General features: G+C 37.3%; 1 protein-coding gene across 1 annotated transcript; it reads left to right on the top strand.

The window, feature by feature from the left end:
* Positions 1-7925: 7925 nt before the first annotated feature.
* On the top strand, positions 7926-8312 carry LOC132190810 (uncharacterized). The gene has a single exon (XM_059605849.2). It carries the CDS (start codon positions 7926-7928, stop codon positions 8310-8312), a length of 387 nt encoding a protein of 128 aa, XP_059461832.2.
* The last annotated feature ends 5959 nt before the right edge of the window (positions 8313-14271 follow it).

Genomic DNA, 14271 nt, shown 5'->3' with positions numbered 1-14271 from the left:
TCCTATTCCATCACCGCACTAACTACACTTCATCATTGTATATGACTCGCAACTCGATTGTTCGAACAATCGACATATGAAGGAAATAGGTAACAAACTAGTAATACATTATAGAGGGGCGATGATCTCAGCAGTCCAATATAACAGATATGTGGTCAACGACAAATTCTTTCGGACCCCTGCACATGATGTGGGAAAGAGGTCTCAGAACAGTAGCATGTGTATGCCGGCTGTTGATGGTGAAACATACTACGAGAAGCTACTTCAAATACTTGAGGTGAAGTATTACGACAGGACGAAGTACGTTATGTTCAAATGTGATTGGGTGGACAACACAAGAAACAGTGGATACAAGGTGGACAAGTATGGACTAACGCTTGTAAATTTCAAAAACCTTGTCCATAGGGGGGAGCTGATTAGTGATGAGCCGTATATGCTAATTTCCTAAGTGGAACAAGTTTTTTACGTCGAAGATGAAAGAAACCCAGATTGGGCTTGCACTGTGAGGACTAAACCTAGAACCATCTATAACGTTGGTCGGGGTCAAGGGCCTCATGATGATCATGCCAACTACCACGAGAGTGAACCACAATTATTAAACAATAATCACCAGTTTCATCCGCATAATGATCCTAAATACGTCCGACCTGACTTAGCATCAATCGAAGCGTATGTGATTCCATAAAATTTAACTATTGTTCATTGATTGGTTTGTTGTTATTTATTTGTACATTAATTATCAATTGTTCAATATATAATTGGGTGTCATATTTCTTCCATTGTACACAGAACTAATTGGGTGTGTGATGTATTGCAGGTTGATATGAGTACTTAGGGGAAGTCAAGAGGACGAAGGGCACAATCTTCTATGCCGTGTACTACGGGTGGACAAGGGTCGAGACTGTACGTCTCTCCTGATAGAGAAACGTAGGACGTTGCTATGCTTGTGAGCCAACAACCAGGTTAACGACCGGTACTTCCAGAGCATGTGGAAGGGCAGACACCTACAAGACACGATTATATCTTCAACATTGAAGATATTCTCGACACTTCGATTGAGCTAGACCCATCTTTCCCTGACCCATCCCGTCCGACAGGCCTTACCCAGATAGGGTATCGATATGAGCAGACTCCCTGCGACTCGGACGAATCCTCATGTATGCCATCCCCGCCGGTCACATTGACCTAGATAGGTTTATTACCGCACAACTATTTCGATCGGTGGCCATACAGCAGTGCACATGTCGATGAGAGTGAGACACAAGCCCCCGATTCCTTGGATGATGGGACAGGTGACGTGCACGGTCAGCAGTCCGATGACCCTGCTTGGCCAGTATTGGCTTTCGACTAGGTTCGGACGATAGGTATGTATGTATGCTAGTCAGAACAATAAATATGTATATATTTATGCATGATGGTACATGTAGTTAGTACATAAATCTTAATAATATATGTATAATTTTGTGTGTTAAACATCAATGTAGATGGTGACGATAAATTTGAAATGTTGATCGTAAATGACTTGCACAACTTGTGGGACATCCCCGAGGGGAAAAGGATCATGTTGGAGCATAATGGAGCGTGGCAGCCCATAGGAAAAGGCGGGGGAAAATTTAGACGGATGACGGGCAAGATTGTCAAGAGCGGAGCCTTTGTGAGGATATCTGACGACTAGAAGAATGTATTGGAAAATACGAAGGAGGATATATGGAACGAATTGATGGTATGTGTATATTAGATGTTCTTAATTTATGATATGTAGCGTTTGCATTTCATTTTGTAAAACGATTATCTGATGTTGAAAATATAATGTATGGCTCATAATTTCTCAATGTTTAACTAATGCAGAAGCACTTCTACTTCTTGCCTGGGTCGGATATGGCGGCAACAAAAAATGACGCGTTCAGAGACATGAACGAGAAACTGAAGCTTAAGAGACACAAGTTAAAGACTAAACTCAACATTCAGTGCGGCGAAACTCCTGCGACAGTGGGGGCGAGGTTGAAGCCAACCATTGAAAAGTACAACCAGCAGACGTTGAAAAATTGTTGGAGAGATGGTGTGATCCCGATTATCAAGTAGGTTACGAGTTTAATTTTATTTGTGTAGTTTCATTAATTGTAATTGATAGATGCCTAAGCTATTAACAACGTCTACATATTATGTTCGTAGGACTATGCTAAGCATATGAGAGACATATGAGCACTGATTAAAACACCACATTGCACCGACTCGAAGAGCTTCGCAAGGGTGTCACATGAGGATGTATGTTTGTCATTTACCATATGTATATGTATATGTCATAATCCGAGTAATATATATACGAACGTTCCATTTATGCTTTGGATTTTTGCAGGTAATTACTTCGGGTAGGGCTCCTACGCGAGCGAAAGCTTACATCAAGACCCATAAAAATAAAGATGGTAGATGCCCAAATCCGGAGGTCGCGGGGAGAGTTCTATGTTCCTTACACCTTGTCTTGCATTTTTATCTCTGTATTAACTTATTTAGGATTAACACTTAGATAACGATGATCGCATGTAATGTAACGTACAGGCACGGATGGAGGAGCTATTGGAAACTGACCCTGCGGAATTGGTAGATGGGCTCCAAGGGACGATTCGGTGGGCACCGAACAACACGTATGCCCAGGCGCACGACAATAAGCTTGAATATGTGGGTCGTGTTCGAGGGGTTAGTAAGAATATTCTACCTATGCGCGGCAACATCCACTCCTATTAAACTTTGTATTGAGTTCCTAGTATTCACAAGCGCTTAAAATTAAGAGTTCATTTAGCCTTGTGATTTTGCAAATTAAAAGTACGTTTCTAAACAAATTGCGAAAATGATCTCATTTCGAAGTGCATTTTTTTTAAATGACGGTCTGAAAATGTGAAAAAATTTACGTTTTTAAGCCATAATAATTGCAATAATGTTTAGTAAAGGAGCATTAATATGTTTCTAAAAAAATTGATTTTATTTTTTTACTTGTACACCTATGAACTCATCCTACCTTTTCGTCCCTCCAATTTGTTTGAATCAAATAAACGCTCAACACACACTTGGAAGCGAATTCACATTGTCATAGGTATTTTGAGATGTGTTTGGCTTTGTTCACCAGGACGAAGGAAGGGAGGTGGCCCATATGAGATGTGTTTGGTGTTGTTCTCAGGGACGGAGGAAGGGAGGTGGCCCTATGGCCACCCCCCAACTCATAAGAAAAAAAAAAAGCCTACAAGGTAAATTTTTTATTTATTTTTTTACTATTATTATTTTTTTCATATGGGCCCCTTGCAACAAAATTTATTGGCCCTGGGCCCCTGTCCATAGTAAACTTTGCATCCATCCCTCGTTATTCTTCAACGCATTGCTTATTTATATTTTTTTTAAAAAAAATCACCGTTAGATCTGTAAGTCTTGGAGATTAAATGGTCTTATCAGATGGCTCCCATTTATCGGCATTTCAAACTGTGTATAAATTCATAGCAGTTTATGTTTTAATACCGATTTATAATTTTCTAGCTTTGATTCTAAAATTGCCGACAAGGAATCTCTTTTTCAGTCTTGATGGCCAAGGCAATGACCACTTAGGTTAACCACTTATTAAAGCAATCACTCCATTCTAGCTTTGATCGAAAGGTTCTACTAAAAGTCCCCACACGGAATCTCTATTTCCATCAATTTCTTATATAAATTATTAGTAATTTGAACAGAGAATTCATATAAAATATTTTAATTTGTTCAAATAAATCTTGAATTATCTAATGAATTATTTTATCCATTCACATAAATTCCTTTTTTTTACAAATTCAAGCAGAATCCAAAACAAACAGAAGAGAGGCCTGTAGTGCTATCCTTCGTTGGGTATCCTTTAGGTAGGGACCTTGTGCTTTTTATATTGTGACTTTCGACCCACATGATTCAGAAACTTCTACAAAGGGTGCTTCTTCTTAAATTCATTGGGTATATACTTCCTTTCATGCACGATTTTGGGGTCTGTTTTGGTATGCACGTAACTCCGACTCACCGAATAAAATCCTTTCAATTTCAAAAAAGTATCATAATTTAAAGTTTGTACATCTAACGGTGTAGATAAATCAATGTTGACACATCTTTTAAAAATTTTAAAATTATATAGCATCAAGTACATTGTTAGATACATCAACTTTAAATTCTAACTATGAACGAATAGAATCAATTTCATTTGAAATTGAGAGTATCATTGTCCCGACTCAACTCATTAGCCCTATGGGCCCTCTTTTTGCCTTATGGCGGTGAAATCCTACCTTTTTCGCCTAAGGGATATATATATATATATTAATTGAATCAATTCTATCAAATCGGGGATAGAATTAGACTAAATTCATACTTTGACGGTTTGGACTGCTATAGTATTATGGATCTTGGAAGAATGCATAGTGTGCATAATTGTTTAAAAGTCTTAAGATGCAATATTTACTCATGACGTAAATGAAGCACCGTAAGCTTTGTTTTTCCGAAATGGATCCTCTCCGTTAACGTTTCAAATGAGATTGAGAGGAGTCATTTAGTAAAAAAATGTGTAAAAAAAATAATGACAATTATGGCCTATCACTTTGCCTAAATGGTTTCTCCCCATTTCATTTGAAATGGAGAAGATCCGTTTCTTTTTTTTCTCTCCTCCTCCCCTCTCACCAATGGCTGCTTTTACCTTTACTGTTTTTTGCCTAAAGTTTTGGAGGTAACATCTATCCACATCGGTCATTCACATGCCTCCAATCCACCTTCATGGGTCTACTCTCTTTCACCATATGGGTTTTATTCCTGCGGGTGGGCCAAACACGCCTTTACTACCAATTTGTGGCGAAACTAGGTAGGGGCCAAATTGAAAAGTATGATAAATACAATTTAAAATAGAAAATAAATGTTCTTCAACTTTAACCATTGGGGTTACATAACTAGAGTATTATAAATTTAAGAGGACTCTCTTTGAAATTTGAAGTTAAATTTCTTTTCTTTTTAAAGTTAATTTACAAACCCATGAGAGACACAAATGAACAATCATCATGTTTAGCTTTGATACCATCTTGAAATTAATGATGATTTGGGAATATTAGTAAAAGCAATATAAAGAAAATAAACACAAAAAATTTTACGGGTAGTTCGGTGTTAGACACCTACATCTACCACTCGAAATACTCCTAAGGGCTACATTGTACTCATTAACTTTTTTTTGTCAACAATATAAAGGTCCCTATTTATAAGATAATGTCTAAATACAAATATAATAATCAAATTCCCTTGATTTGATTACAATCCTAATATTTAATTACAATCAACTCATAAATCAAATATTAATTATAAAATATACAAAAAATATAAATATTTTTCGCATAGAATTCTCAAGTGAGACGACTTAGCCGCATTCTTGGCTCTCCGGTTGAGCCCTTTGTCCTTCCGAACAAACGCATGCAGCAACGTCATTTGCCCAGAAACATTCGTCATGTGAGATGCTTCCAATTGAGAACATCAAACACTAGTGTTTAATTTTATGATTTGATTATCATGAATACTTTGTTGTTTGTCATGGAAGAGAAAACGCTGCAAAGCTAGTACTGCCTCTCTTTTCAAAAAAGATGCTGATTTTCAAAAAGACCAACGGAGCCTCTCTCTAAAGTCAGACTTTATTTTTTATTTTTTTGAAGGAAAAAAAAAAAAAACATGTGGAGCCATTATCCGAATTTATATTTCTTTATAAATAAATTTTTGAGTTAATAATTTTTTTAGTACTTGAGTTTTGACGATTTTATTATTATTATTTTTTATTTAAGTTTTAATTTATATCACAGATGATACTTATATTATCGATAAAAATAGAATTAGTACTATATATATAAATTTTGGCCAATCAGAGTGGCCGGCCACCTCTAAATTTTAAAAATGGATGGCTGAAACTACTCACAAAGGTCAAGTGGTTCAACTATCCCGGCAGGGGTGGCCAAAAGGCTTGAAAGTACCACATGCTAAAATGGGGTGGCTCAAGAATGTAATATGCTTGTAACATTAGCCCCATGAGGTCGGAGTGTCACAAAAGTGTAATATGTAACATTTACTTTTTTAAACAAAAGCTACAAATGTAAGGCTGATGTTAAACTGAAAGGCTGTGCCACACCTCGCAGCGTCAGCATATATATATATATATATATATATATATATATATATAGTAGAATAAAAGTGGGATATTGGTATAATATATAGCATTTATCAGTTTAATTTTAAAATAAAAAATAACAAAAAAAAAAACCTGAAATGGTGATTTATACATTTACATGTGGTTTGTGGTTCGGGCATATATGTCATGGACGTAAAGCAACATAATTTTCAAATCTTTATGAGGCAAAACTTAGCAAGCAACTGAAACATAATAGTAAGAATATTCACCCATGGCTAGTAAATTTTTTCTTTCATTCTAGGTAAAAAAAAAAAAAACAATTATTTTAGTTGCTTATTTGGCTTCCTATTTTAACAATTCAATTTCACTATTCTATATATATTTTTATTCATTTTTAAGAATTAATTTATCCTTTCTTTTAGACGAGGGACACAAAGAGGAAATTTCTTCAAACCTATTTCAATAAATGACAAGTGTCATTCAACATATTTGAGTTTTTTAAAAATTAATGTTTGAATTCTTAAGTTAGTAGAATTGCAATAGTCCCCAAGAGGTAGCTCAATCGGCTGGGACTACGCTTAATGAAGCGGAGGTCATTAGTTCGAACCCCCCTCCCCCCTCCTTGTGCGGACATGTCAAAAAAAAAGTAAAATTGCAATAACTGACCGTTAAAAATATTAAATAAAATATGTGAAAAATGACACTTGACACTTATTAAAGTAAGTTAAAGAAAATTTTCTCAGAATAAATTTTTATCCACAGAATAGTAACGATGTTAGACTTTTTTTTTTTTTTTTTTTTTTTTCACTTTTGGTAAGTATTTATAAGCACATTAACAGCTCACCAAATATCTCAACAATTTACTGAATATGATTTAGGTGTAGCCAATGAGAATGCTATAAGACTATGACTCAGCAGCAATTGATGACAGTCGTGTCAGTGAAGCCACCATCTACCGGCGAACCAGAATCTCCTTGAATTAGGGGTGAATTGAGATTTAACGCCTACCATAATGCCACATGTCCTACTAAATAAATAATAATAAAATATAATTTTTTAAATTATTTTTTAAAAAAGTTGAGTAAAATCCACTTAACCTCTTTAAACTATCACCTAAATGGTAATTTACCTCTCAAATTATCAATTGCGATAATTTACTCCCAAAATTACCAAAACAACGACAATGTACGTACTCTAAATTTTAATAAAATGACAAAATTACCTTTACTAAAAAAAAAACTAAAATTTAATTTTTCTTTTTTTCAAATTTTTAAAGGTATTGTTGTCTTATTGAAAATTTTATAATGGTAATTTTGTCATTTTGCTAGTATTAAGAATACATTGTTATTGTTTTGATAGTTTAAAAAATAAATTGTCGTAATTGATAATTTAAAGAGTAGTTTATCATTAAGGTAATAATTTAAGAAAGTTATTTAGACTTTATCTAAAAAAAAAAAAAATAATAATAATATTTTATTACTAAATAATAAATAGGACATGTCGCTTCACGGTAGCATTAGATCTCTTTCAAGAGATTCCGGCGGTGAATTGTAGAATCTAGAATTCACCCCTAATTTCAGGAATTATGGTCCCCTCCACCGTCCCTCCTTGAAAGTCAAAAGGTAAGACACTAATCACTTGAAAAACACGCTCTCTAGCTTCTGTCAGTACTCAGTACCTAGCTTGCCCAACAATTCACTCTCTCTATCTATAAAACAACCTTAACATCCACGCCTTTCCGTTCAACAAAACCAGCTGCCGGAGAAACCAAGAAATGGGTGGAGAGAGATGGCGCGAGGTAGGCGGCCGCCTGAGGAAGGCGGTGAAGAAATTAAAACTTTTGCTTAGTTTTAACGCAAGGAGATGGTGCTTGGGTGGTTCGAATATTGGTAGCTTTTCCTATAGGCGCCGCTTAAGCTTTGATGACCGTCTGGGATTGCATGGATGCATCGAGGATAATAAATCCGACGGAGGAGATCGTTCGGCGACTCGGAGTATTCAACGAGCCACCAGTTTTGCTTCGGATGATGACATTGATAAGAGGGCGGAGATTTTCATTGCAAATTTTCGTCGCCAGCTTCGTTTTGAAAGGAAGGTTTCTTTGGAGCTAAGTTACTGTAGATCTACAGGGAGTAGTTTCAAAGGCAACAAAGAGATTTAGTCATCGTTTTCAAGTTGGTTTGTTAATTTTGGTTGAAGGTAGGGTTGACATATATATAGGCATGTGAAGAAATTGAGATTTATGGGAACTGTGGTAAAGAACCAAGGATGAACTATTTTTTGATTTTTTTCTTTTTGGGTTTCTTGATTTGCTGCTTGTAATTATTATTCTTCATTAACAAAGACTACCCACAGGAGATTCAATAAAAATTGTTCAACAAACTGATCAAACCTGAATTGTCAACTATTGGTACAATAAATTCTCCTGAGGCCACTTACGCTACAAAGGAAGGTTCTTTGATTGATGGCGTCATTTAATTAATTAAATGACAGAAAGTATAGATGAAATATTAGAAAATACATATATTGATATTTAGTTGTGGTAGTTAGTAAATAACGGCAGGGGAGTGTCCATAAAATTATATCTTGGTATATAACTTGCGCCAGGAATTCAATTCCTGGCAAATACTGCACCAAGAAGTCCTAGCAATAGCCAATCAGACATGACATGAAAATGTGCCACAATTTTCCACTCTGGCATATAAAAATAATAATACGAAATAATTAATTACTAATAAATTATTTTTATTAATATGTACATATAAAAATAATAATACAAAAATTCTCAATTTTGTACATAAAACTTTCAATTTTTTGAAATGTCAACGTCACCCATCCATTAAGATTTTCGGTTAAATCCTAACCAAAGATAAAAAATAACCAAAATAATCCTAACCAATGTTTCTGTTTGCATTCATAATCCATAGCTTATGATTGTTTGTTTCCAAATAAAATTTTGATCATTGACTAAGAATCAGAGATGGATTTGACCGAAACCTTGAGGTCGATCTACCGTCCATCAATGGGTAGCTAGAACCTAGGCTGGGTATTGGGTGTTTTGATCGTCACTGCAAGCCAATAATCATCTTCCATAGGAGCTAGCCATCGTCATCTCTCTCTCATCGTCGTATTCTGCCATGGGAGGCCAAAGATTGCGAAAGAGCTGGATGCCCCTGGCTTCATATCACAATGGTAGACAATGGAGCCATGGTCATCTCTCTCTCCCATCTCATAATCTGTTTTTTATTTTTTATTTTTTTGGGGGGGGAGGGGGGGGGGGCTTTTTCTTCAATTTCAGAATCCTGTGCTGGAAATTGTTAACCCAGTTTCTGGTCACTGAGGGATTTGGGCTAAAACACACAGGACAGCTAAGTAACACATATTAATGAGAATACAAATAAAGGTTCACACAGAGTGTTGAGATAAAATAATTCTAGGATCACTAATGAAGCAGAAAAAATAGCACGATAGAAAATAACAATCACTCACACGTACAAAACACCAAAATTTAAGTGGTTCGGCTTAACAAGCCTACATCTATTAGCGTAGACGATTCAGGAGAAATTCATTAACAAAAATGTGGACTACAAAAAGTAATACAAATAAACCAGTCAAACCCAAGAGCCCCAATATACCCAAACTACTCACTTTCACACTAAAGAGAATTAAATAGAAAAGAGAAATTAATCTCTTAATTCTCTAAGAGTTTGCTAGCCTCTCTCTTCACACATGAAGTTACTGCCTCTCTTATTTTTCTCTTCACCATGAAGCTGCTGCCCTCTCATCACTTGCCTTGCTGCCCCCTTTCGCTCTCCTTTTAAAGACCAAATTGGCCAAGTAATTGAAGGTCGGTCAAAGTACTTCACCATGAAGTAAAGTAACAAAATACTTCACTAAGATGTAAACTAAAAGAGGTAAAATGTGGTTCAAGGATAAAAAACCACAAAGCTGCAACCAAAAGAATAAAAGGGGCCCATCATAAGACTTGTGAAAAACAAGTCATCATCCAACACAGAGAAGAGAGGAAGAAGCTGGGTATAATCTGAATATGCCTCATGTTCTCATTAAAATGGAATTTTCTTTTATACATTTACGTATTACATGGTCAAAGACTTGCAAGGTCATACAATCAGACAACCCCTAGCGGTCCTCCATTACCCACAATTCAATTTTCTTGGGATCAGCGTCGAATGCGCTTTGCTTATGCCATGACACGTGGGTCGCTGGGAGTAGGTTTGGTGCGGTTCCTACAGTAGGTGGGCCATCCCCTGCATGTGTGGACATGGCGCCTATACCTTCCGTCAAGATGAGATGTGCTGATTGGATATCCTGTACAACGTGATCATTACTACTGTCTGAATCAGAGAATTGATGGGAAGTGCACGGCTCGTCTTAATAGCTATGTTTGTCAAAGGAAGAGCCCCGCATTGTAGCTAGAACGGCACTGTTCCAGCTACAGTGCAGACTGACATGTGGCTGACTTTTTCATCTTAAATTTTTTTTTTTTTTAAAAAACAAAATATTAAAAAAAAAAAAAAAAAGAAAAGAAAAAGAAAAAAGCAGGAAAAAGCTGGGGTGGTTCCAGCCACCCCTTGGCCAAAATGGGGTAGTCGGACCACCCCATTTTTGGCCAAGGGGGTGGCTGGAGCCACCCCCTGGCCGATCTGGAGGTGGTCGAACCACCCCCGTGGCCAAGGGGGTGGTCCGGCCACCCCCTTGGCCAAAAAAAAAAAAAAAAAAAAAGGGAACGGGTGCATTTGGGGGTGGCCGGACCACCCCCAAGGGGCTGGGGGTGGTTTCGGCCACCCCACACCGGCCGTATGGAGTGGTTTCGGCCACCCCCTTGGCCACGGGGGTGGTTCGACCACCCCCAGATCGGCCAGAGGGTGGCTGGAACCACCCCAGCGTTTTCCTGCTTTTTTTTTTTTTTTTTTTTTTAATATTTTGCATTAAAAAAAAATAAATTTAAAGATGAAAAAGTCAGCCACGTGTCAGTCCGCACTGTAGCTGGAACAGTGCCGTTCCAGCTACAGTGCGGGGCTTTCGCTGGGCAAACATAGCTAATGGCTTCTTTTGCGGTCTGTAGCATTCAAGAGGTGGCTCGCTAATGTGAGTCAGACTGGGCTAGGTGGCTTCCAACGTTTGACAGGGACATGCGTCAAGAGATTCGGTGTAACGGGCCCTGAGGGTAGTCTGGTCCGCGTGGCAAACCACAGGCCTTGACAACTGTCCCTCTTGCGGCCTGAAGTGATCCCAACCTTAATCTGGCGCAACAAACCCTTCATGGTGACTTGAAGATTTTGCAAAACCTAATTACCAATTTTCTCCCTAACATAAATTTTAGGACTTTGATTTGAACAATGAAATTTTTGCTTGGTTTGGTCATTGCATTCCTAGGAGATAGAGAGAGAATAAGGACATGATATGGAGTCTGGACCTTGGTTTGTATAAACTGAGCTGTTGGGAAGACGATGGACTTCTGGGGTTGCTAGGGGATATAATAAAAAAAAGAAATTTAATAATATTTAAAGAAAATATAGAATATAATAGAGAATTTGTACGAGTTTATATTGAAAAATGAGTAGGTAAAATAGAGAATTGTACTTTTTTATTAGGTATTTTACCTAACGTTGTTGGAGTTGCTCTAAGAAGGATTGCATTATGATATTGGCTATTTTATTCTGCATCTTAAATTGAGGTTTGTGGTTGCTTCAATTGGCTTTACGAGGTTCTTTTGTCTTTTTGTCAATTTAGGAGAAGAATGTCATTCAAAACTTTTTTGCAATGCTGGTGATAGGTCAAGGAGGAATTGGAAGCCAAACGTCCAGGAGAAGCGGCTATTCAGTAACGTTTTAGACCGCCATATTCTATTTCAAGAAATGGGGATGGAAGCTCACATGTTGGCTGTCATGATCAGCAGTTAGTTGCAAACTCTTAAGTTTCAAGCTATTGGGAATCTTGGAGTGTTGTTCTCATATTTGTGGGTTTTTGGTTACTGTCTACTTGAAATTTTGTTTGTTGTTAATGTTTATTTTTGGAAGTAGTCATAGACCAGGTCTTTCGCTGAGTCCTGAAATCTGATGGGAAATCAAATTTTCATTAACAATGTTTTAGAACTAATAAAGGAGTATCTTAAAGTGTTTGTTGTTGGGGAGCTCACCCCACTTTTAGTTTTAGGATTGCCCATTCTCTCTTCCATTCGGATCAGGAATGGGAAAGATCCTTCCCTATAACCCTTTTTCCCTAATCAATTAAAAAAAAAAAAAAATAGTATCTTAAAGTATTTCTTATCAATTTGATTATACCAATTAATCTAGGAAAGAAATGCAAGCTAGCATAAGCAGAAGAGCGACTATTCTTGTCGATCTGCTTACACGTCTTGCTTTTACAACTATTTCAGAAATTATTAGAGGGTTTAGTTTGTCTTCGTTGAATCGTTTTCATAGCTAAATAGATAATTTGATAAGCTAATGGTTTTTTTTCTTCCATGTTTAGAATATGTTTAACCGACATATTAACTATATAGAAATATTCAGAAAATTAGAAGAAAAAAAAAATATTACAAATTTCCTACTATAGTGATTGGTGGGACTAGACAATATTTAAAGAATAGAAATTGTTTATCAATGTTTTCTGTTAAAAATTTTCAGCAATTTTTTTTTTTTTTTTTTTGACAGAAATTTCCTTTAACCCCGACTATAAAACTGTCATATTAGGAAATTAATCCTATAACCCAAGACCTGTGAGATGCGAAAATGAAGAGCCCCGTTTGCCAACAGCGCGAAACGGTACTGTAGCTGGAATGGTATTGTTCCAGCTACAGTACCATTCTGATATATGCAGTAAAAAGTGTACACAGTTTTCAATATTAAATTTTGTTTGGGCATTAATTTTTTTTTTTTAAAGCAAAATATTAAAAAAAAAAAAAAAAGGAGGAGAAAGATCGGGGTGGTTTCAGCCACCCCTTGGCCAAAATGGGGTGGTCTGGCCACCCCATTTTGGCCAAGGGGGTGGCTGGAGCCACCCCCTAGCCGATCTGGGGGTGGTTCATGGCCAAGGGAGTAGTAAAAGAGGGATGGGGGGGGGGGGGGGGGAGATCGGGTGCATTTGGGGATGGCCGGACCACCCCCAAGGGGCTGGGGGTGGTTTCGGCCACCCCATACGGCCGGTATGAGGTGGCCGAAACCACCCCAGCCCCTTGGGGGTGGTCCAGCCACCCCCAAATGCACCCGATCCCCCTTTTTTTTTTTGGCCAAGGGGGTGGCCGAACCACCCCCTTGGCCATGGGGGTGGTTCGGCCACCCCCAGATTGGGAGCCACCCCCTTGGCCAAAAATCGGGTGGTCCGGCCACCCCATTTTGGCCAAGGGGTGGCTGGAACCACCCCGATCTTTCTCCTCCTTTTTTTTTTTTTTTTTTTTTTTTTTTTTTTTTATAAATATTTTGCTTTAAAAAAAAAAATAATGCCCAAAAAAAAATTTAATATTGAAAACTGTGTACACTTTTTGCTACATATATCAGAGTGGTACTGTAGTTGGAACAGTACCATTCTAGCTACAGTGCCGTTCCGCGTTGTTGGCAAACGGGGCCAAGAAGAATGCGAAATAACAAAGATAAGCAATCACACACGACACAAAGATTTAAGTGGTTCAGCTTAACTAGCCTACATCCACCGGGGGAGACGACCCAGAGAAAATCACTATCAAAAGATGGAGTACAAAATATAGTAGAGAGAAAATCACTTAGATCCCAAAACTCTAATACACTCAAATTTCACTATTACACAAAAGAGATTATTTCCAAAATAAAATACAAAAGACAGATATACAAACTCTTCTTTTGCTGGAATAGATAGGGGCGGATCTCTATTTTCTTCTCTTACTCTATAACACATTTTTCTTCTAATCACTTATTTTTGGCTCCTGAAAAAATCACCAAGAAGAAAGCACTGCACTTATAAAGCTATTTGGCTTGACACACCCAAACAAGAGAACTGGATCATGCTTTTATAGAGCATGAAAGTCGGCTGCTCTCTCCTTTTCCAACTTGAATTGTAGAAGAAATACAATACCACAAAAGACAAGAAAAGCTAAAGTGGTCCACACACTCCAACTTTGAAAA

Source organism: Corylus avellana, chromosome 9 (genome assembly GCF_965113065.1).
Source record: "Corylus avellana chromosome 9, dhCorAvel1.hap1.2, whole genome shotgun sequence".
Lineage (NCBI taxonomy): Eukaryota > Viridiplantae > Streptophyta > Magnoliopsida > Fagales > Betulaceae > Corylus > Corylus avellana.
Note: the sequence above shows the minus strand (reverse complement) of the source record. Positions and strands in the feature narration are given on the sequence as shown.